This window comes from Tachysurus vachellii, chromosome 2 (assembly GCF_030014155.1).
Source record: "Tachysurus vachellii isolate PV-2020 chromosome 2, HZAU_Pvac_v1, whole genome shotgun sequence".
NCBI classification, from domain to species: Eukaryota; Metazoa; Chordata; class Actinopteri; order Siluriformes; family Bagridae; genus Tachysurus; species Tachysurus vachellii.
The window spans coordinates 20779451-20800110 of record NC_083461.1 but is presented as its reverse complement, the minus strand read 5'-3'; the positions used below and the strand labels follow the sequence as shown (position 1 = coordinate 20800110).

Below are 20660 nucleotides of genomic sequence, written 5' to 3'. Positions count from 1 at the left end.
TAAATTATTTATATAAAAAAAACTATAAGTAATCCTCAACTTTGTCTCTAAGACCTTTTTGTATATGAAATAATTCTATTGGAATCTATCATCTCACCCTATAGGTCTGGTATATCACAGCCGTCCCTGTGTGCCATAATATCTGTCGTTTTGAATGGTATACTTAATATGGGTAGTCGATACGTCAGGTTCCCCTACACTATGCGAGAACAGGCCGAAATTAAAATGCAATTTGCAGCAATGTCTGGTTTCCCAAATGTAATCGGCGCAATTGACTGCGCTCATGTTGTTATAAGTTCACATCTGAAAATTAATTTGCTTATGTTAATAGAAAGCATGTGCATTCTATTAATGTGCAAATCATATGTGACTCCAACATGACCCTCACAAACATTGTGCCACGCTGGCCTGGTTCAACACGATTCCTTTATCTTGACACATAGCAGTGTAGGGAACAGACTAAATGCAGGCGCAGTACGTGATGGCTGGCTTCTTGGTGAGTTTAACAATATTAAAAAGTAGAAACTGTAACTATTTTGGTTTTAATATAATTATAACCTGCAGGCGACAGTAGCTACCCCCTGAGACGCTGTCTCCTCACCCCATTTTTAAACCCGCAGAGCGCAGAGGAAACTCATTATAACGAGGTCCACTCTCGTGCCCGCGCAGTGATTTGCATTGACTATTTATGGTTAAAAATGGGCGTGTACAGGGCGGGATTTCACGTACGCACATCTGCGGGTGATCTGTGATTTATAAAGGGAACATTGCTTAGAGGAGTGCGTACGCACGGTTTTATAAATCGGAATTTATCGCCATTTTTGGCTTTTGGGCGTACGTAAACTTTTAGTAGGGATCCTACGCACAGTTTTATAAATGAGACCCCAGAGCTGAGAGAAATTAAACTTTAGTTCAGTTAGCACTCTTTGCTAAGAGTGATTACACTTCAACTTTTGACATATCAAACCTTTTCTAAGCAATATACCAACATATGTGAGTAAAAAATTTATATTTCTAACAGTTTGACATAAATTTAGCTCTGGCTCAATTTCAATGTCTTTATAGAAAATGTATACATCAAGTTAAATGATAAGATTCACTGATTAGCTAGTTTATGATGGACGTCCATGTGTAGTTGCTTAGCAACCCTGTGTTCAATGCACAAATTGTCCAATAGTGTTTATAGTAGGTCAAAATTGTTATGTCTGAAATACCGTCTAAAACTACTTAGCAAGAAAATTAGCACATACAATAGGACTTTACATACACGGTTCATTAAATCCCCGATAAAAAGTTTGTAACAAAGGGAAATTAGGTTTAAAATAAATACTTGGCAGTTATGTAGTGCAGAAATCTGTGATTTAACGTAGATAAAGTAAAGACAACTGTTTAATACTGCCATCTAGTCGCAAAAGAATGCAATAGCACTCAGGAAAGCTTTCAAGAAGCCTTTTGTTTATGTTAACCATCTTCTGTGAGTCTTATATATATCATCTGTTGCTCATTTGATTACTTTCCATGACTTAGGTGATATCAACCTACAAATGTGTGCTAAAAGAACTGTACAATGTGGAAACATCCATCACACATTTTCACATTTAGACATTCTTTATTATTCACAATTGGGTGAGTAACAAATTATTTACAATTGCCGCTTCACAGAAAACTTTAAAACAGCGTGAGATTCAATCTAAAAGAAAGAGAATGGGAGACAGAAAGAAAGAGAGAGTTACGTGTGCCAATAGTTTGATGCTGCTTTGGCTGGTTGGTTTATTCTCCAGAGAGATGGTGGAGAGAGAAAAGGATGAAGAAGGATGGAATGATGACAAGTGCAGGAATGCAGTAAGAGACAATTACCAGGCCAAACCATCATCCATTCTGTCCATTCTGGAAGAAACATAGAATGAGAGCCAGACTGAGTGAGAGACACAAATAATCGAATCATTAGTATGTGATTAGAAATGTTTATTAACTCTCACCGTGGCCTCACGTCCTGTTCATCACCTCCGAAGAGCAGCTCAGCCATCTCCACCTCTGGGGAGGATCTCTTCCCATATCTGAGAGAGAGAGAGAGAGAGAGAGAGTGAGAGAGAGAGAGAGAGAGAGAGAGAGAGAGAGAGAGAGAGAGAGAGAGAGAGAGAGAGAGAGAGAGAGAGAGAGAGAGAGAGAGAGAGAGAGAGAGAGAGAGAGAGAGAGAGAGAGAGAGAGAGAGAGAGAGAGAGAGAGAGAGAGAACATAAGGAATAAGAATGGGGAAAAAAGGGGGGTGGAAAGATGGAATATGAAAGGGGAATCAGAGAAAAAAGAAAGAAAGAATGAAAGAAAGAAAGAAACATGGAAGGAGAAGGCATGAAATGAGGAGATAGAGAAGTAAGGGAGAGTGATATAGAGCAAGAAACACAAAGAAAGAATTAGAAGCCAGTAAAAAAGGAAAAGTGAAGAGAAGAATGTAAAAAGAAAAGAAAAAAGAATAAATGGGAAAAGAAAATAATGATAATTAACTGCTTTCTATGTCAGAGGATAAAAAGACACCTCAGTGGGGCTCAGTGGTAAATAACAGTGTGAGTTTGTGTGCGTGCGTGTTTGTGTGTAAAATTCTGATAAATGCGATAAATGCGAATGCCCACTTAATAGCTACTAGAGGTTAAATCTGTGTGAAGGAGAGTAAATGAGGCTGAAGTGTGTACACAACATTCCACTCATTCTTTTACATACATTTACACCACAGAACTGTTTTGTTCTCAAATCTGATTCAGATTTTTAAAACAGTAACAGCTCATTCCCATGTGTGGTGAATGTGTTTATGTAACGTCTCCAGTGGAAGGAGTCTCCAGTGTCAGTGCTTTGTTTCAGTCAGACAGTTTCTTAAGTGAGAACAGGTAATGTTTCACGGACAGGAAAATATATTGAAGAAGAATGATAGTCCAATCAGCTCCCACTGAATCTAGAGTGATCCATTTGGTCAGCGCGCTGCTGAGCTCTTAAAGCGCTTAAAATAACTATAAATCAATAAATCGCATGATGCATCATTCATTTAGTAACCAAAAATTGTTTTAATTGTTTCAAGCTTCCTGTGGCATAATTATATTTATATATATATATATATATATATATATATATATATATATATATATATATATATGTATATTATATATATATATTATACATATATATTATAGTGGAATAACGGTGTAACAGTTCACCTTTGCCTGGTGATCAGGTTGATGTAGTGGCGCAGTGCCGTGTGGTACTTGGCCAGCTCCTCCGGCCCCGCGTCTCCCGCCGGAGGTTCAGGTTTGGGAGGATATGCCTCCGCCACACACACCAAGACACACAGCACCACGGCTACGGGCACCAAACAAGACCTCATGGTGTCAGCTGAGTCTGAGAGGGACAGAGGGAGACAATGACAAGGTAAATCGTAGACTCGACAGCAGCTAGCATGCTATATTCTCCCATCCAGCTAGCATATTTTAAATGAAATTTCACATTGCTGTAGTAACACACATTTTATAAAATCCTAAACTTATATCAACAGTGTCAACTCTAGGTGTTTATTTCTCCCTGTAATCCTCAATAGTCTCTATTCTCTTAAGATTTCTTTGAAACATCACAGTGGATTATCAAGGCAAGGATCTGATTTATCAGTGCAGTTTGAACAAACATTATAACGTAATGACACGGCTATGCATCAAGTCGACTCTCTGATTTTTACTTTCTGACTCTGAAACTCTTAGGAACTGTAAAAATTTACTTATTCATTCACTCATCTGTTGTCAGTAACCATGATACAGGTAATATTACAGCAAACGTTTAGAAAAAAAAATAAAGGTTTTAGAAAAAATTGCAGAGAGTTGTCTGGGACCAAAAGAGTCAACTTTCATTGAAGAGGTGAATCAAGTGATAAAACCGTGAATTCCTGTCATTGTTTTAAAGAATTGAGATGTATTAAATTTTAATAGACAAAACATAATATATTTTTTAAATATTTATTAGAGATTTTGTAAACTTTTTGAAATTTGTAGTGTAATTCAGTGAAATCAGTCCTACAGACAGTTTAATTTCTAGTATAACTGCTGAACACACCAACTTCTACAGTACTGCAGTGATGTCATGTTAAATGCCCACTGTCACGTTTTCAAAATGTTTCGATTTTTATTCCATTTTGAGATCTAAAAGAGATCTAGAGGACCTAAAAGAGAGCAGCTCGAAACGTAAAACTCCTCTGTCTGGAAGACTGTGGAAAGTCTCCACTGACACTGGAGACTCCTTACATAAATTTTATACAAACATCAGCTTACAGAAAACATTGCCATAGCAACAAATCCCTGTTAATGAGCTGTTACAATAGAAACAATACTACTGACAGAGCAGCAGTTAGAGGAAATTCATCAACAGCCAGGAAACTAAAGGAAGCAAATGAAAAGAAATTCGGAAATGACCTGAAAACCCCAGAACCCCGAGTCACAGATGAAGAAAAAGAATGACTCACTGTGTAGTGCAGGTGAGGGTCGAAGCAGAGGTGCAGCTCAAACGATGCTTTCGTTTCTCCTGCCTTCTCGAACGCAGCTGCTTATATACAGGCAGGGAGGGAAGGGAAGAAGGAAACACTCCACCCTCATCTCTGTCCATTTACAATCTCTGAGTCAACAAAGAGACAAAAAAACCACAAACGCAAATGGCATTTTAGGCCTATTACGTATTTAAACTTTTTTTTACAAGCAGAAAAAAGGTTAAGTGCTAAGGCACTTTCATCAGTTTAAATACGTTCAGGCTGAAATGACTGTGTGAGGATCGCAGTGAAAGAGCTGAACTGTTTCTTCTAAAAAAAACACCTTATATTAAGTTAAATGCTTTACTTAATGGTCTGATTTATCTCTTAATGAATCAAATGTGATTTAAAGAATTATGTTATAATGGTGTGAAGGTCACCTGTTGACATTTGGACTGTTTCATGTTAATTTAAAGTAACATTGTTAATACAAGTTTTAAAAAATAGTAAGTATGTTTAAAACAATTATTAATGTTTGAACAATTTTACATAATATTAAGAAAATATTCTCTTGAGTATGATCTTTCTGTGAAATGGTCAACCAGGGTACAAAAACAAATGTATTAAGAACAGTTCATTATATAATAATTAACATTAAACAATTAACAATAAAATGAATCAAAATTAAGAATAATTCTGTGCAAAACTTAAAATTTTTAGTATTTATTTATTTAGTTATTTATTTTTAAATAATTGATTTTGGTTTAATTGGGTAAAAAGATCAATTGTTGACATCTGACCTGCTTTTAAAGAAATTATTGATTCAAATGCATTTCTATCAATCTTCCAGGACGCAATGATTTTGCGATTGCAGAAATGAACTCCATAGTATTCAGAGAAATTGCAATTTTCAAACATTTCGCCCAAATTTTCGAAATTGTGGACAAGTGGACAAGCAGCATATCAAAATAATTGATAAAAATTCCTTTTGCCTCTTTTTTTGAAAAAAAAACACAATGGTGTAAAATGAGCAACTACAGACATTTCAGAATTTCGAATCAGTTCAATTTACTTTCAAAAATGGTTGATTTTTAAAAACATAAAAAAAGACAACAGTTTAAATGTCATATCCTCTGTATACGATACAGAATGGTACTGTGACAACATTTCCTAAAGAGGTCCAACATTTCTTTTACTCTTGAAATGAATCCAGAGGAAGTTGAGGCTGGTGATCTATGACGAAAATTCATTTGACTTTTGAAACAAGGATTTTGGCAGGTAATTGTGTTTTTACATATAGGGTTCATTTTTGCAAGATGAAAGAAGAATGTACAAATTCTGCAAAACGTCTGCATACAGACGTTAAAGTCGTTAGACCAAAGGAATTCAACATATTCCTCTTTTTATTTAGAGGCGTTTCATAAAAGACATTGAAAAAGAGGAGCAGTTAATACAGCATGCTGGAGATCTCTTGACACAATGAACAATGTCTCGTGTTCCAAGCCGTAAACCAATCTGTGATTCTGGTCAGCTTATGGAGACAGAGATGCTGTTCCTCAGAACATTTTCTGAATGTTTGACACACTAGTAGAAATATGAATCAATTAAAGCTCCTAGCTGGGGGCCTAACAGCTCAGCAGCTCATATGAGAATGAAACCTTTGACAGATGTGTAGTTCATTTAAGTTTTGTATAATCTAAAACTCCTTGGTTATGCTTTGGGAGCTTCCACCTTAGTGACCTGTAGCAATAATCATGCTAAATGTCCTGCGTCATCCATCTTTTCCCTTCTTCCTAGCAAACCAATAATTCATCCCTGTCCACATAGACTGTCGTGTTCATATCTCCAGTTGAATAAGGACGGCGCCAGCAGTGTTGACAGTGAGCTCTGGCTTCTTTCATGTTTCAGATGTATTGGACCTTTAAGTGGCGTCCCACTGCCTGAAAACACTCAACCATCCATCATTAATAGTCCAAATTTGTGCCCCTGTAGACACCTGCCCATCAATGCTGAAAGTTAAACACTTGGCTAAAGACCTGCCAGTTTTAATAGCAGTTCAATCAGTGTTCACCTTGAATTAATCCCAGCAAAGGAAACTCTACCCCAACCCCAGACCATATGCTAAGCGGAATGTGAAACCGTCAACAGTCTTACCATAATTATCAACATTGTAAAATTCTGTAAGTTAACATAAGTTGACCTTTCTATACTTTGTGCAACACTACCATACACAGCGCCGTACACCTCCACAGCCCAAAAATAAACATTTGCTGAGCTCTCAAAGTTTCCTCCAGCTCCATGGCCATCACCGTTCACCGTGCAATGAAAGCCAACCCATACACAGTGAATGAGGATCCTCCACTTCAGCCGATTGGCGTGGGTAAACATGGAGAAAGCCAGCAGAGATAAGAGCTAAAACAAACCCTCAAGTCCACAAACAGCACGCTCGGAGATAATGCACTCCTAAAAGAACAACTGCTGGAGCGTTGTGTTTGGTACTGTAAGTAAACGTCCGCGTGAAGTAGCAAAGTCTCCAAGACAGACTATAAGCTTAGTTTTTTCCACTGTGATTCTGTTGCCTTTAAAAGATTGAAGCCAATCAATCAACCTCAAGGAAAATTTAATCTAGAGTTTTGATCCTTGCTAACCGCAACATACAATGCAAATTATTTTAAATCTTTTCAACGATAAAAATTTTTTTTACCTATTCGACAAATACTCTAGTGTTCAACTCATGTGAGCTGCTTTCTAGGTCTTGCACACTTAGTGGTCAAAACAGGAACTGCAACAAGCATTAATATAGGTCCACAGAGGAAGGAATCATGCTGCCCCCTGCTCAGTGAAGGAAGGAGCAGCAAGTGGACAGGATAGTCAAATGTGGTCTTTTTTTTCCAATTATGGAGTAGTTTCAGGTCTTGGACTAAAAATTTTGGATAGCTGAAAATTTGAATACTGGAAACCCTGGTCTACTAATGACATTCCCATTTACTCATATTAGATCTAATAATGTGTGTCACTGTGTGGCATAAGCTTAGTGTATATACTTGAGAAATGACTATTGTTTCAAAGGTTCTTGCAAATGTGGTGTAGTGAAGCGAGTATAAGCGTCGCTGAGCATTGAGACAAATCTTTATCATTAGGGTTCTACAATTTATTCTTGAGTCAGGATGCAAATGACACCAACAATATAATAACCTACACACAAAACTCAGCATGCAATATGGCTAGCTCTCAGTCAGCTAAAGCTATCTGAATGGAGTTTTCTTTTCCTAGCTTCTAAATAAAACAAGGAAAGATCAACAGGGGCCAAATTAAAATGTTCTGTGATGTTCCTGATTGATCATAAACATGTTACTCATTTCTGTATCTATTAGAATTGACGAGGACCAAAATCCATGTACTTGTTCTGATGTTATTGATTCATCCTTAATTACTAAAGCATTTATTTTTTAACAGCCTGACAGGAAGGAAAATCAATTCCCCGCCCATCACAACGACCGAAGAATCGAGGAGTGAAAGAGAAATGGTTTCAATTCAGAGGAAAAAAAGCTCTTTCTTCTGCTGGGAAATAAAATTCATGTCTTAAAGGTGTGTAAAAATGCAGTATGTATGATTCTTTATGTATTATCACACCTTTAGCTATTTTTACTGAGTTTAGAGCTGGAACAGCATAGCGGTGGAGACGGACATGCGTGATTTATAGTTTTCATTAGGGAGCTACTGGAGGTTACATTTATTTTTTTGGAAAAAGAAAGAAAGAAGGAAAGGGAGAAGATGGTTATCTACGATGTAGGAATTTAGCTACAGGGTAACACGATGCGTAACAATAACAAAGGAGGCCATGATGAGATGAGTGATGGTAGGAACGGTTAATAAATGTTCGATTGAGATTTGCTAATCTATCGATCACGGATGCAGATGTTGAAAACAAAATGTAATAAAATCAGAGGGAGAGCAAACTTGAGAGTTCTACGCTAATCCTCCAGACACAAGACAAACATCACCATGCCACGTCAAATTGCAGCGCTAATGGTTGCGATCCACTCCGTGCTCACTCGAACGAGGCCTAAAATCCCGTATCTTTATACGCCTCACTGATAACACACGTGCCGTCTGGAGCGAGGGACGAGGCGACTAATGTGAGCAGAGTGCTTCAGAGACCTGTTTGCCTTTTAATGGTGTGTGGGATCAGAATAAAGAACATACACACACATCAAGTAAAGAATACAGTCCCAGAGGAAGGATGAGGGTAATAAAATATTCCAAATAAGGTTGCATTTTGTCATGAATAACACATTAGTGAGGGAACAGGTCTATCTGTCTATTTCCCTAGAGAGACAGAGGAGGGCCATGATGACATCCAGAGTGTCACAGCACTGTGTCAAACACAGCTGAGTCTTTGCTGATTTAGAACATTTGCGTTCGTGTTGCAGGAGGAATAATATCAGGCGACTGCTGGGAGGGAACAGATTAAAGAAGCAGTATGTGATCCTGATGTTAGCTGAGCGCTAACAAGCTGTGTCTATTTCACACTGTCCCTGAAAACGACGCAAAAGCAGTAAGGAGGAACATTAGCGAGATACACTTGACAACCACTTTATTAGGAACACCTGCTCATTTAGCCAATTAAGAAGCTGCAAATCAAAATAAGGCAAAAAAATACATGAAACCTCCAAATAATCACTTTAAAACCATGCAGAGCTGAAAAGCATCACAAAATGCACAACGTCCAGTTCTGAGGAATCTGAGGCAATCATGAGCACAGACTCATAACCTGAGTTACACCCTTCTTTACTTCATATATATTAGTGCCAATCTTCTCTAGAAGCTAGCAAGGCTAGTTAGCTCACCAGCTATGACTAGCTGACTCATGGTGTATTTGATACTTTTAATTAAATGTACAATTCTTGTAAGTAAATGGCTGAACAGCAATACGGAACACTGACAATTTGCTGATAATATATTTAACACATTATTTTAATGAATCTGTTCACAGAAATCAAAAAAGCTTTAATTTCTGTTGTATTTTTATGACAATTTTCATTCTTCAAAGTTAACTGTAAGAAATTACAGAAATTGCACCCAAATTCCACTCCAAGGTACACATCTAAAAGAGCTCATTCCTAAAAAGGTTTAAGTATCATAAGGTAATACGTTTAGGACTCTAAACGTATAAATTTGATTCTATTATAAATATGGGAATGGCAGCAGGACATTAAGCATCACCACGAACAAAGGGTCTGCGTGACTGCGATTACCATTTAAAGTGACCACTTGCTTGATAACAGTTGTAACAATACCAAGACAAGGTGTACGTGACCATGATTAACATTTAAAGACAATCAGCTAGACAACAAGGTGTAGCCCAGCCATTTGGGAGACATTCAATTCTTACACTCAACACACATTCAAAGCGGAACTTCATTTAAATTACCAAAAGGGAAAACTGTATATAATGCTTGAGCAGGATTTGCTCTGGGTTCTTATTGACTCCGATGAACCCAAAGTACATCATGTATTTTGTCACTGCTATGCTGGAATAAACTTCTTGTTCTTCAATAAGCTCTTCAACATCATCGTCTTATTTTTACACTACGCATTTTTTATTTCTTACATAACAGTAAAGGAAAGTCGGTTTCTTGTGGGGGAAAAGAATTTTACTACTTTAAATAAAAAAACCTTTAGATTATTTCATGATCATTTTAGATAAAAAAAAAAAAAATAAGTGCAAGTTTGTAAGTTTGCTGCTAGTATGCATGGCTATGGCTAAAGCTACAGAGATTGCAAATGAATTAATCTGAAGTAAAAAAATTCTGTAAATATCTAAATATATAACATTTGGCATTAGCTAGAGTTTGACTTGCTGACTACCCAATTTACAATCGCTAGTGAAAGTAACGCTAGTCTAATCTGATATTAGCAAAAAAAAAAACAGGATGATTTAGTTAAATATATCCGGGTTAACGTTAGCAAATTTGTGAAACTTACCTCCACATGCTTCCAGCCTTCCACAGAGGTGTTTTCCAGAGATGTTCATCTCCAACATCAACACGTGAATAGCTACAGATCGCACTGCTACACTGGGTAGCATGAGATGGTTTCAGATGATTCTGGATAAATTTGTGCCCTAAAATAAACCCATTCAACAGATATATAGCATATGGTGACCTTCAAGATTTGTTATGAGTTTTAAAAATGTCTTTTTTTCTTGGAAATTTCATGAAGAGCACAAGTATTACATTTTAATAATAACACACTTGTGAAGTCATGCATAATTATAATAGAGTGCAGTCCACATGTCAAGTTCATATCAGTAGCTTTAAAGGAGAAGTTCGGAACATTTATATCCACTTAAGAGAACTATTGGTGGTGAGATGAGATTCTAAACATCTTTTGGCACAAAAACGTTCACTTCAAAACCAGTCCACAGAGAGAGATCTTGTAACAGTAATGCTCCTTGAGGAACATGCTTTGAACTTTCACATCTACCTTTCATAATGAAAGCCATTAACCATGCATTAATGAGACGTCAGTGACTAATAGCCATGGGAGTGTCTTTAACATGACCCGATCGATTCAGGATCTCATTAACGTGCATATTAAAATCGCACAAAACTGGCTAGCAACAGATATTTGTTTTTAGTGAGCTTGAGGTATGGCTTTAGCGTTACACTAAACAATTTAAACTCAAGACTGGATATATTGACTTTTGTCCTCTATTTTGGTTATCTGAGCTTGCCTAAATCTGAATGGTCATGAAGTTTAAAAAAATGAATATGACCAATAAACATTGGCAGCAGCCATTTTTAAAAAGGGCCCCAATTCCTGGTTTGAAGCAACTTGTGCGTTGGGGTTGAGAAACGTTAATGGTCAAATTCAAAAATTGGGTGACAGATAAACTTACACCAAGTATAACACTGTATGACAGAGTTAACACTGCATAGAGATCTGTCAAAACCCTGATCTGTTCAATTTAGATACATTTATACATTTAAAATACATTTTCCTTTTGTGGTGTATGTTTATAGCTAGCTCAGGAATGAGATCACATGGAAATGATCGGCGCATCCTTCACAACCACCGAAGAATGATGGGAAGCACCCAGTCCTGGTTTCTCTCTACATCCTAATGCAGTCCCGCGCCATCACGTCAGCTCAGATCGAACGAAATGAGTTGATGTTAATCAGTGAGCCTGTCTGGAGCACACTACATCTGTATGGAAACAGCACATCCTTATCCATAATGACACTCGTACATCTCCTGCCAAGCAGCACCGGGTGAAGGCTGACCTTTTACTTCATCTTGCTGGGAAGGAGTTCAGTAAAAGCACAAGCCACTGCTGGTATTAACAAAGAATCCAAAACGCCATCTTCTAAAAAGGAATTCTAAATGTTAGAAATCTAATGCAACACTGAATATTATCTGTACAGAACATACGAGGGATTATAATCAAGAGTTAAAATCCATTCTATATTCTTTAATAGAATAGAAACACCATTTTGGTTGAGTTTAACGATTCATTTGAATTCATTCAACTTGATCATGCTGCAGTTTAGGGCAAAAACCAAACAGTTTGAGGCACTTCAAATAATTAATAATCATTGTTATTTTATTAACGTGCTACACAGATTACTACTGTCTGCGCTTGCACCACACACACTCACCATCTGAAAAAGACAGCCATGAATCACTGAGTCCTTTAAGATCACAGACGAAATTCATTCCTCCCTCAAGTTAAGGGGTGTAGTAATTTACTCACACAAATCTCATCCATGATCATAAGGAGTCAAAAAGTGATCCACAAAAAAAGAGAGGGGAGATTCTTAGTCTTATCTGAAAGGATTTACCAACCAGTTTAATGAAAAAGCTTTTTGATTCGTTGAGTCAAACTCTGATCTCCTGAACATCAGACCGAATCTCATCCATGAATGGAAATGATTCACCTGAGTCAAATCCTGACAGAACGAACCAAGAGAATTTAATCATAAGGAAAATGCTTCAATGAAAAAAAAGGAGCTGCTATAAGTCCCAACTGAAAAGATTTAGCAAATCAAACACTGTCCTGCTGAAAGAAATGGGCGAATCTTGGCCACAACTGAAACAATTCACTGAGTCATGTACTGATCTGATGAATAAAGAGTGAAACGAATCTTGGTTAGGGTGTTTAGCCCTCAGTGAGAATTTAAAACAGGAAGAGTTTTATATTATATATTATATGACTACATAGTAAGCCAAAAGTTATGGTATTATTAAATGGCAAACATGGACACCAAAATTATATGCATGATGTAATGATGCCAGTCTTGAATCAAATCAGTTCATGTATGTGTGCATTCTCTACAAACAGTATGTCCAATTAATGCAGTCATTAATAAAACATATTCACAAGACAAAGACCAAATCAATAAATATTATTTTTATTTAGTATTGAATAGATTGTTTGCATTAATATTTTGTTTGTGCTGTCAACTCTGGTAATAAGAATAGTGAAATTTCACTGCTTTTGGTTGCCGTCTGTGTGGCTTTCCGACGATTAACGTTATAGATAAATGCCTCCAGCTCTGACTGCGCGTGCACGCTGCACGTTCCTGTGCTTCTCCGTTCAAATAAAGCAGACAGCTGATAACGCACTATTGAAAGACTACAACGCACGTGCGTAAAAGCAAAGTTTAAAAAAAAAAAAAAAAAAAAAAAATCGCTCTTGGATCAAACTGAAAGATAATTTTCTTTCCCATCAACGACATGTCCTGCATTTTAATGTAATTTTTATTGTTTATTTATGAAAGTAAAAATTATACTTTTAGTTTTAGGGTGGCTGAGATCACAGACAGGGGGGCTGGAGCCACCCTAAAAAAGGTCTAGAACCGTCCCTGGTCTTAACCAAAAGAATTCAGTGAGTTAAATCTTGATCTTGAGCGAAATGATTCATTGAGTTAAACATGGATTAAAAGTTCTGACAGGTGCACACATACCTCCAACATAAACCTTGGGACGGTTAAGATTATGTATGGAAACAGACCTTTTGCATTAATTCGGAAATAAATAAATAAATGGATATAAATGGAACACACATCAAAAGCAGAAGCTGAAGACCATAACCTGATAGCTTCATGTTTAATAACCTGCACTTATAACTTTTGTTTTTGACAATAAACAAACCAAAATATACTACAAACTAGTTTAAATCAAAACAATTTGTTTCTTTGAAATGAATAACTAATCACAAAAAAATTACAGGAGTACAAATAAGGGGAAAAAAGGCCAGACGACAACCAAACTATATTAAACATTTGTTAATGTTTGTGTCTATATTCAAATAGACCCAATAGTCTACTTAATAGAAATGAAATGTGCAGGAAGGGCAGTCAAAGAACAAAATGATTATTTCGCCAACAATGTTTCCACCATCTTGGGCAGGAAAGTATCAAGAAAATGGAAGAAGTCTTGAAAATGTCCTGCAGGATCATCAGTTGCTTTAAATTTAAGCACCGCATTTGTGCACTCATCATTGCCGGCTAAAACAGCATCCACCCTGAACTGCACTTTCTCCTTTGGGTTTGAGTCATTCTCTATGATATACTGGGTCACCCTGCTCTCAATGCTGCTGCAGCCCCCTTCAGGCTTGGAGGACTCATCACTTGTTTTCAGTAAAATTCTCCGGATCTTCCTTCGGCCAGCCCACACCGGGTGTTTCTGTGTCCAGTTCCAGTGAACCACCTCTGGATAATTTGCTGTTGGATCCAGTCTCATCCTCTTTCCCTGGGGTGAAGAAGAGCAGGACGGACCTTCCTCTATGGAGAAAGGTCTCTTTATTCCAGACTGAACTGTGTGCTGATGGCTGGAATTGTCAAGACTCTGATTATTGTTAATTTCCACATCTTTGCCATCATCTTTAGTGAAGGTTTGATCTTGACTGATCTCAACATGGTCTGACAGTGTACACTTGAGAATTTCATTGAACACCACCTCCAAGGTGGAGCAGACCTTTTTGAACCAAAGGACTCGGAATGCCTCTCCTGCTGAACTCAGCTCTGTACGGAAAGAAGGTGTCAAAATGGCTGCCCTGAATGGGATGTTGATCTCCGGGACTTTTTCTAATGCATCATGTGAGCAAGAGGGACCCTCTGCATGTGGTGAGAAAAGCTTAACTAGCCCCCAGGACTTGCCCTTCGATGACTTGCGCTGGTACTGCTGGCTCCGGCAGTACTTCTCAGCTTCGCAGAACTCCCTGCGTAGATTCTTGTGTGTTCGCTCGGTAAGGTTGCCAGCTACATTATGGAAGAATTCAAATGGGTCCAGGATGTTTACAGGTCCAAGTTTAGGGTGTTCAGCTGGTTTTTGCCTTGCAGTGTCTAAGTTCTCTGCAGTATCAGACATATCATCTCTGCTCAGAAAGTCTGTGATGGGAAGAATGCGCCCGGCTCTCAGAGACAGCACAGATCCAGGAAAATCAAACTTGGAGAAGTAGGTAAAGAAACCAAAAAGTAAAGTGCCTGACAGAGAGAAAGGGGAAAGAAGATAATGAGATACTGGGAAAGAACAGGAGAACATACAGAAAAGATAATCCTTGGGGGACCAGAATTCGGGGAATTTGGACTGATCTTCTCTGGTCCCGGAGACACTCTGACCTACACTACATGGGCCAAATGTATAAAGACACCTGCTCTTCAGACCCATGTGGTTCTTAACCAAACTGTTGGAAGCACACAATTTCATAGAATGTCTCTGTGTGTTGTAGCATTACAGTTTCCCTTCAATGGAACTAAGAGGCCCAAACACTTCATAAAGTACACATGAAGACATGGTATATTAAGGTTGGAGTAAAAGAACTCGAGTGTCCTGCACTGAGCCCTTACCTTAATCCCTGAACACTCTTGAAACTCACCAAATGCACCCCAGACCCCAGTCTAGTGCTTAATCTCACTAATACTCTTGTGGCTGAATGAACACAAATCTTCACAGCCATCCTACATGTTCCTACAGAAGAGTGGAGCTTATTATATCAGCAAAGGGTAAACTAAACTTGGAATAGGATGTTAAACAAGATGGTCATGGTTCCCATCGACATTTGCTGAAAAATGGTGCATCTAACAAACTCCTGAATTAATTGAGATACCTCACAGGTTCTGACCACTCCCCCACTCCTGAAAGAATTCTGACCAATCAGACCCATCCTCAAACTAAGTCTGACTAATGCTGCCTGCGGCCCAAGGAATTCTGTTTAACTCATTCCACTCCTGAAGGAATTGTTTGTACAAATGTTTACACGAGTAAACTCTGTCATTTCCACCAGCAAAGTTCTTCTACCCAATTCTGCCACTCCCTAAGCTATTCTGTAAAAATCTACCTCTTCCTGACCTTACTACCAATCCCACCCCTTTCTAATAGACCTCTGACCTATCCCACTCCTGCAGATATTCTGACCAACCCCACCCACTACACAGTAGATTTCATTAATCCCATCCAATCCATTAGTTGTTTTTGTTTGAACCTGTCCCTACCCTGACCAAGATAAAACATTTACCAACAGTTAGCAACCTGCTGCATGTGATTAGTGACTCTAGCAGCGTTGTCCAATCTTATCCACAAAGGGCCGGTGTGGTTGCAGGTTTTCATTCCAACCATTCCAATCATTCTGATTAGTTTGTCTATAACTTCTGAAGGGCCCCAGTTGGCCCCAGTGGGATCCCAGTCACACTTTATAACTTTAAACCAGAGAATTATTATTATAGAGCTTATTTCTTTCCAAGGAATATTGAAGTAAGCCCATTAAAAAAAATTGAATGTTGCTGTTATGTTGATGGGGTTTGAAGGTTGTCTTTGAAATGAAATGTATTAAGTCAATTGAATGTGAAGGTGAATATGAAACGTCTTTCTATGCTTTAATCATTTTTGTGCACTTCTCTACAAAACAGGTTGTTTTCCAGTATCTAAATATGATACTTACACAGGTCGTCTGTGTTTTTACTAGGAGGCACGCCGATCGGCTGACTAGGGAAGGTGCAGTCCCATCCGTCAATGACACATTCCTCCTCCTCACCTATACAACCCAAGTCATGACAAAAAAAATCTGAATTATGTGTAATTACGACACGCCCTCTGCTTTAGTCAAACTCCAACACAAGTGCGGAACACTAATGTGACTCTTGTATAGCACTGTAATTACGTTTGGAGCTACATCTGAGGTCTAACAGTTACTGTACTTTGTGTTTCTTTTTATTCCTACAAGACATTTTTACAGTAAAACACAAAACAATAAGACGAGGTGTACGTACATGCCATGTTCTTGAGCTGCTCCACTGAAGGCAGTACAGGTGGACTGATTGTCTGCAGGTAGAATAAGACCAGCAGCGTCAGCGCGTAGTTGTTCAGCAGTGGCCCGCCGCCAGATGGATTTCCTGTGCAAAAACAAAATTCACAATGTAAACAATAAAAGCAGATCTGATGAAAAAAGTTACATAGACACCATCAACCACATTGTGTGAAGAATATTGAGCTGGTTTCTGTTTCTAAAATGATTTAACCACCAGTTTGTCCAAGTTGCCTCAATTAAACGCGCTGAATTAAAGGTTTTGGCACCCCATTGCAAGCTTTTTCCGTTTTAGGTCAGAATGCATCAGTATTCATTAAGCGTTTACAATGTTTATTCATTTTGCTATAATATTTTCTATTAATTGTTTTAATGTATAATATTCTCCTGTTATATTTCCGATTTTTTTAGTATTTAAATGTATGCACTTTTACTCTGCTGACTTTATTTGAATTTTAAATGAAACTCTTAATGCCTACTTTATGCCTATTGAAATCTGATTTACTTTATTTACTTATTGTTTTATCTACTTTTATTATTATTATTCACCTGCCCCACAGAAAGCCTGCCTCTTACAAAGAACACTATATTGTTAAGATAAGTCACAGTGACTGGTTGCTGACTAAAAGCTAAAGCTCTGCTGTCATCTTCTGGTCACGGTGGGGAAATAAAGAAATCAGAGTCACGGGATACAACCTATCCTATTTATGATGCATTCGAACAAGAACTCTGATGCAGTACCTGCAATTTGTTTCTGCTTGGCCCAGAATCGCACAGTATAGACGAGAGGGCGCACTCTGGAGTCCAGCCCCGAGCAGAGCTGCAGGAATCGCGTATTTCTGACCGCCAGCCTGTCGTCAGCAAAACAGCATTATGACTAACTCCTTTTTATACCTTTATTCCAGCTTGAATAAAATAAAAAATGACGATGAGTTTTGCTGTACCTGTTGTTGATGGTGATGTCTCCCTGCAGGTTGAGCTGCCGATGGCTGAACTTGACCACTGGGAGGCGTGCGCTGCTCACTGTCTGGATCTTATGCACTCCAGGTGTGCACTTCCTCAAAATGGCCGCCACCAGCTCCAGCAGCTCCGCCGGGGATGCCGTGGCCAGGTTGATGTCGGACAGGATGTCTTCTGACTGTCCATCCTCTGACTGTTTCTCGGGTGTCTGCTGGTCAATGAGGAGGAAAATTATACTGTTTTAATGCATTTTTATTTTTAACTCCTTTTATTAACTCCTTTAATTGTTAACTAAATGTAGACCCCTTTTAATTACCTTTTTGCATTTCAGCTTTAAATCTAATTCTTTTTTCTTTCTTTAGTCCCTTTTTAAAACTTTGTGGTTTTATCCCTGTTAAAGTCAATTGCCGCTCCTCATTTTACTTCCTTATTCACACGTACTAACAAGATGAAATTATTTTTTATGCTAATTTTCCCTCAAAATTCTCTGAGTCAATTTATGAGTCAAATAAAGTGTCAGTTATTTTTTAAATAGAGTGAAATGGACTCAAGTGTTCCTCAGTGTATCTGTTTTTGTGTGTTTGTGTGTGTGTAGGAGCCATGATCACAAACCTGCTCTAACATTCTGGTGCGATTCTGGAAGGCTTTGGTGTTCTCAAGGTCCAAGACGAGATCGAGGTCACACGAGTGGGAACCGAACGTGTTCACAGAGGAGCCAAATGGAACGATCTGACAATCTGTATAAAAGAAATAAAACGTTTGACTGAATTTCAGTCATGCATCACATTGAGCATATTAACTGTTAAATAGGGCACAATTCACTAGTTTAGATGCCTCAAATATCACATTATGAGTTTAGCTTCAATTGTTTGCTTATGAGCTGATTCAGGGAGAAGCAATACAACCAAACACACTGTGAGATCTATTCTAAGTGTTCAGGTCACATAGAAAATGTTATAACCATCTCTGAATGCAGTGTTGTCCCAGGTCATTGATTCTTTTTTTTTTTTTAGTAAGTATATAGAACAAAAATACTGTACTATTCATCTGCAATAATTCATATTACTAATAACTGGATGTGGGTTTTGTTTATCCTTCTATCTCTTTGTCTCTTTTTCACTGAATCTCAATCTATGTAAATCTATAACCTCCTGCCGTCTACCTGACAGTCGTCATGATTTGATTCAAATCCAAAATTCAGACCTTACATTCAAGGGCATTTAGAAGAGCCAGAAGAGCAAGAGGCAAGCAGAGCATTCTGCAGGTTTGATGGGCGACATGACAGGTTTTTAAAATTCAAACTTTAGCCTAATGACACTGCTGAAAACAATTAAATCAACAATTGTAACATTTTTTGTGCATTTTTATATTTACAAACTTTATAACTTTGCTTATATTCAATGTTGCCTTACCTTTTTGCAGCTGAAATAAATGCGTCATCAAACAAATAGTTTTTTTTTGTTTTTCCCCCCAGTTTCTTTTACTGGTGGAATATTCTAAAATATTGTGATATGCATTGTGTACCATAGGAACATCCTGGAATATTGTGATTTGATCATTTTTGTTATTCGCATGCTCGCACAGACACACCTCAGGTTTGGATTCTGACCTGGTAGAAATTCGATGAAGACCTCCTCCAGGAGCTGAATGAGGAGCTGCCTTGCTTTACTGTCATTCTCACTCAGCTGGAAAATCTCCACCATTTTCTGCATCTGCTCGTTTACCTGAGAGGAAAGGAAGGGGAAGGATCTTTATCAGCAGTGTGTGGTGATGGTGGTAGTGTAGATGAAGAAAGAAGTACTTACAGACGACATGAGGCAGAGCTCGTGGTTGAGCTTCTCCAGGCTGATGTGAGGTTTGGTTCGGTCGTGCTTCCCCTTGCTGGCCAGCTTGAACTCCTTTCTCTCTCTGGGTTTTACGCGGAGCTTTAGTCCGTCCAAACGATGCTGCAGCTGAGCCAACGCTGCCTCAGTGCTCGTGCTCTCTGTAAACTCTACAATGGCATACAGACTCTGCACAAAAACACAAATCACATATGGTGTCCCTTAGGGATCAGCACTGGGACCATTTATAATCATGACCCAGAACTGTTTCCAGCACCTAAACACACACTGTCAATATTAATGACTGCAGCATCTCTCACACACACCCTCTCCTTGTCCATGATGACCTCGGACACGGGTCCGAACTGCTGGAAATATTCAGACAGCTCGCTCGTAGACGTGTCGGGTTTGAAGCCGCTGACGTACACGCTGTTCTCCTCCTGAGCTTTTCTCTTCGCCCGTAGTCTGCACAAGTGCTGGTGCTTCTTCCCCTTCATGTGGGCCACTAAACTCGTCTCTGAGTAACAAAAAAAAAAAAACATCAGGACGATAAAAAAACAACAACATTCACGGTGGGAAAGACAGTGCACATCAGGGGTAAAAGCCTCCATTACAGCTACATCATAAAATCACATGAGTCACTTAAAAGAACCGACTCCTTAGAAAGTTTCATCTGCAGCTAAACTGTTTACTAAGTGAATACGTTTGTTTTATTGATTTGTTGCCAGGTTATGTTTATTTATATCTCAGGAACTAACAGAAACAGATACATTTCATGTTTTAATATGTTCTCAGCAGTCGCGCTAACTCGTGCTAACGACAACGTGCTGAAAACGTAAACAAAACGGCAAGCTAAGCTAACGAGTTTAGTATTAGCGTATTTAGCCGTGCTACATTAATTCGACTGTCGAGAAAAAAAATCCCTACCGTTAGGAATCTTAACATCGCATAATTTGCAAATAAATCCATTTGTTAGTGTTTTGATGTCTGGATCGGTCGCCATTGTGCGTCGCAAACACAAAACTCAAATCTTCCTCCTCCGCAAGTCCTCTTCTTCGTTGATTTATTAGCTGTTG

General features: G+C 38.3%; 2 protein-coding genes across 3 annotated transcripts; both read right to left on the bottom strand.

The window, feature by feature from the left end:
• Positions 1 to 1589: 1589 nt before the first annotated feature.
• On the bottom strand, positions 1590 to 4645 carry pyyb (peptide YYb). The gene is made up of 4 exons (XM_060891030.1): positions 4492 to 4645; positions 3203 to 3383; positions 1980 to 2057; positions 1590 to 1887 (listed from the first exon to the last, which is right to left on the bottom strand). The coding sequence occupies exons 2-4, from the start codon at positions 3367 to 3369 to the stop codon at positions 1854 to 1856; spliced, it is 279 nt and encodes a 92-aa protein (XP_060747013.1). The 5' UTR covers positions 3370 to 3383; positions 4492 to 4645; the 3' UTR covers positions 1590 to 1853.
• An 8598-nt stretch (positions 4646 to 13243) lies between these two features.
• Positions 13244 to 20647, bottom strand: tut1 (terminal uridylyl transferase 1, U6 snRNA-specific). Of its 2 annotated transcripts, none has more exons than XM_060863218.1 (10): positions 20512 to 20647; positions 19911 to 20101; positions 19567 to 19773; positions 19371 to 19485; positions 18374 to 18498; positions 17746 to 17972; positions 17543 to 17652; positions 16767 to 16889; positions 16439 to 16531; positions 13244 to 14984 (listed from the first exon to the last, which is right to left on the bottom strand). In XM_060863218.1, the coding sequence occupies exons 1-10, from the start codon at positions 20585 to 20587 to the stop codon at positions 13873 to 13875; spliced, it is 2379 nt and encodes a 792-aa protein (XP_060719201.1). In that variant the 5' UTR covers positions 20588 to 20647; the 3' UTR covers positions 13244 to 13872. The 2 variants fall into 2 exon arrangements, with proteins under 2 accessions (XP_060719201.1, XP_060719209.1); XM_060863226.1 differs by having other exon boundaries at positions 17746 to 17969.
• Between the last annotated feature and the right edge of the window lie 13 nt (positions 20648 to 20660).

Excerpts from the sequence above, each read along its gene's own strand:
- pyyb (XM_060891030.1), bottom strand. The coding sequence starts at position 3,369 with ATGAGGTCTTGTTTGGTGCCCGTAGCCGTGGTGCTGTGTGTCTTGGTG. Across the intron at positions 2,058-3,202 it reads AACCTGATCACCAGGCAAAG|ATATGGGAAGAGATCCTCCC; the intron begins GTGAACTGTTAC and ends TCTCTCTCTCAG. Across the intron at positions 1,888-1,979 it reads GAACAGGACGTGAGGCCACG|AATGGACAGAATGGATGATG; the intron begins GTGAGAGTTAAT and ends TGTTTCTTCCAG.
- tut1 (XM_060863218.1), bottom strand. The coding sequence starts at position 20,587 with ATGGCGACCGATCCAGACATCAAAACACTAACAAATGGATTTATTTGC. Across the intron at positions 19,774-19,910 it reads TCATCATGGACAAGGAGAGG|AGTCTGTATGCCATTGTAGA; the intron begins GTGTGTGTGAGA and ends GTTTTTGTGCAG. Across the intron at positions 18,499-19,370 it reads CTTCATCGAATTTCTACCAG|ATTGTCAGATCGTTCCATTT; the intron begins GTCAGAATCCAA and ends TCTTTTATACAG.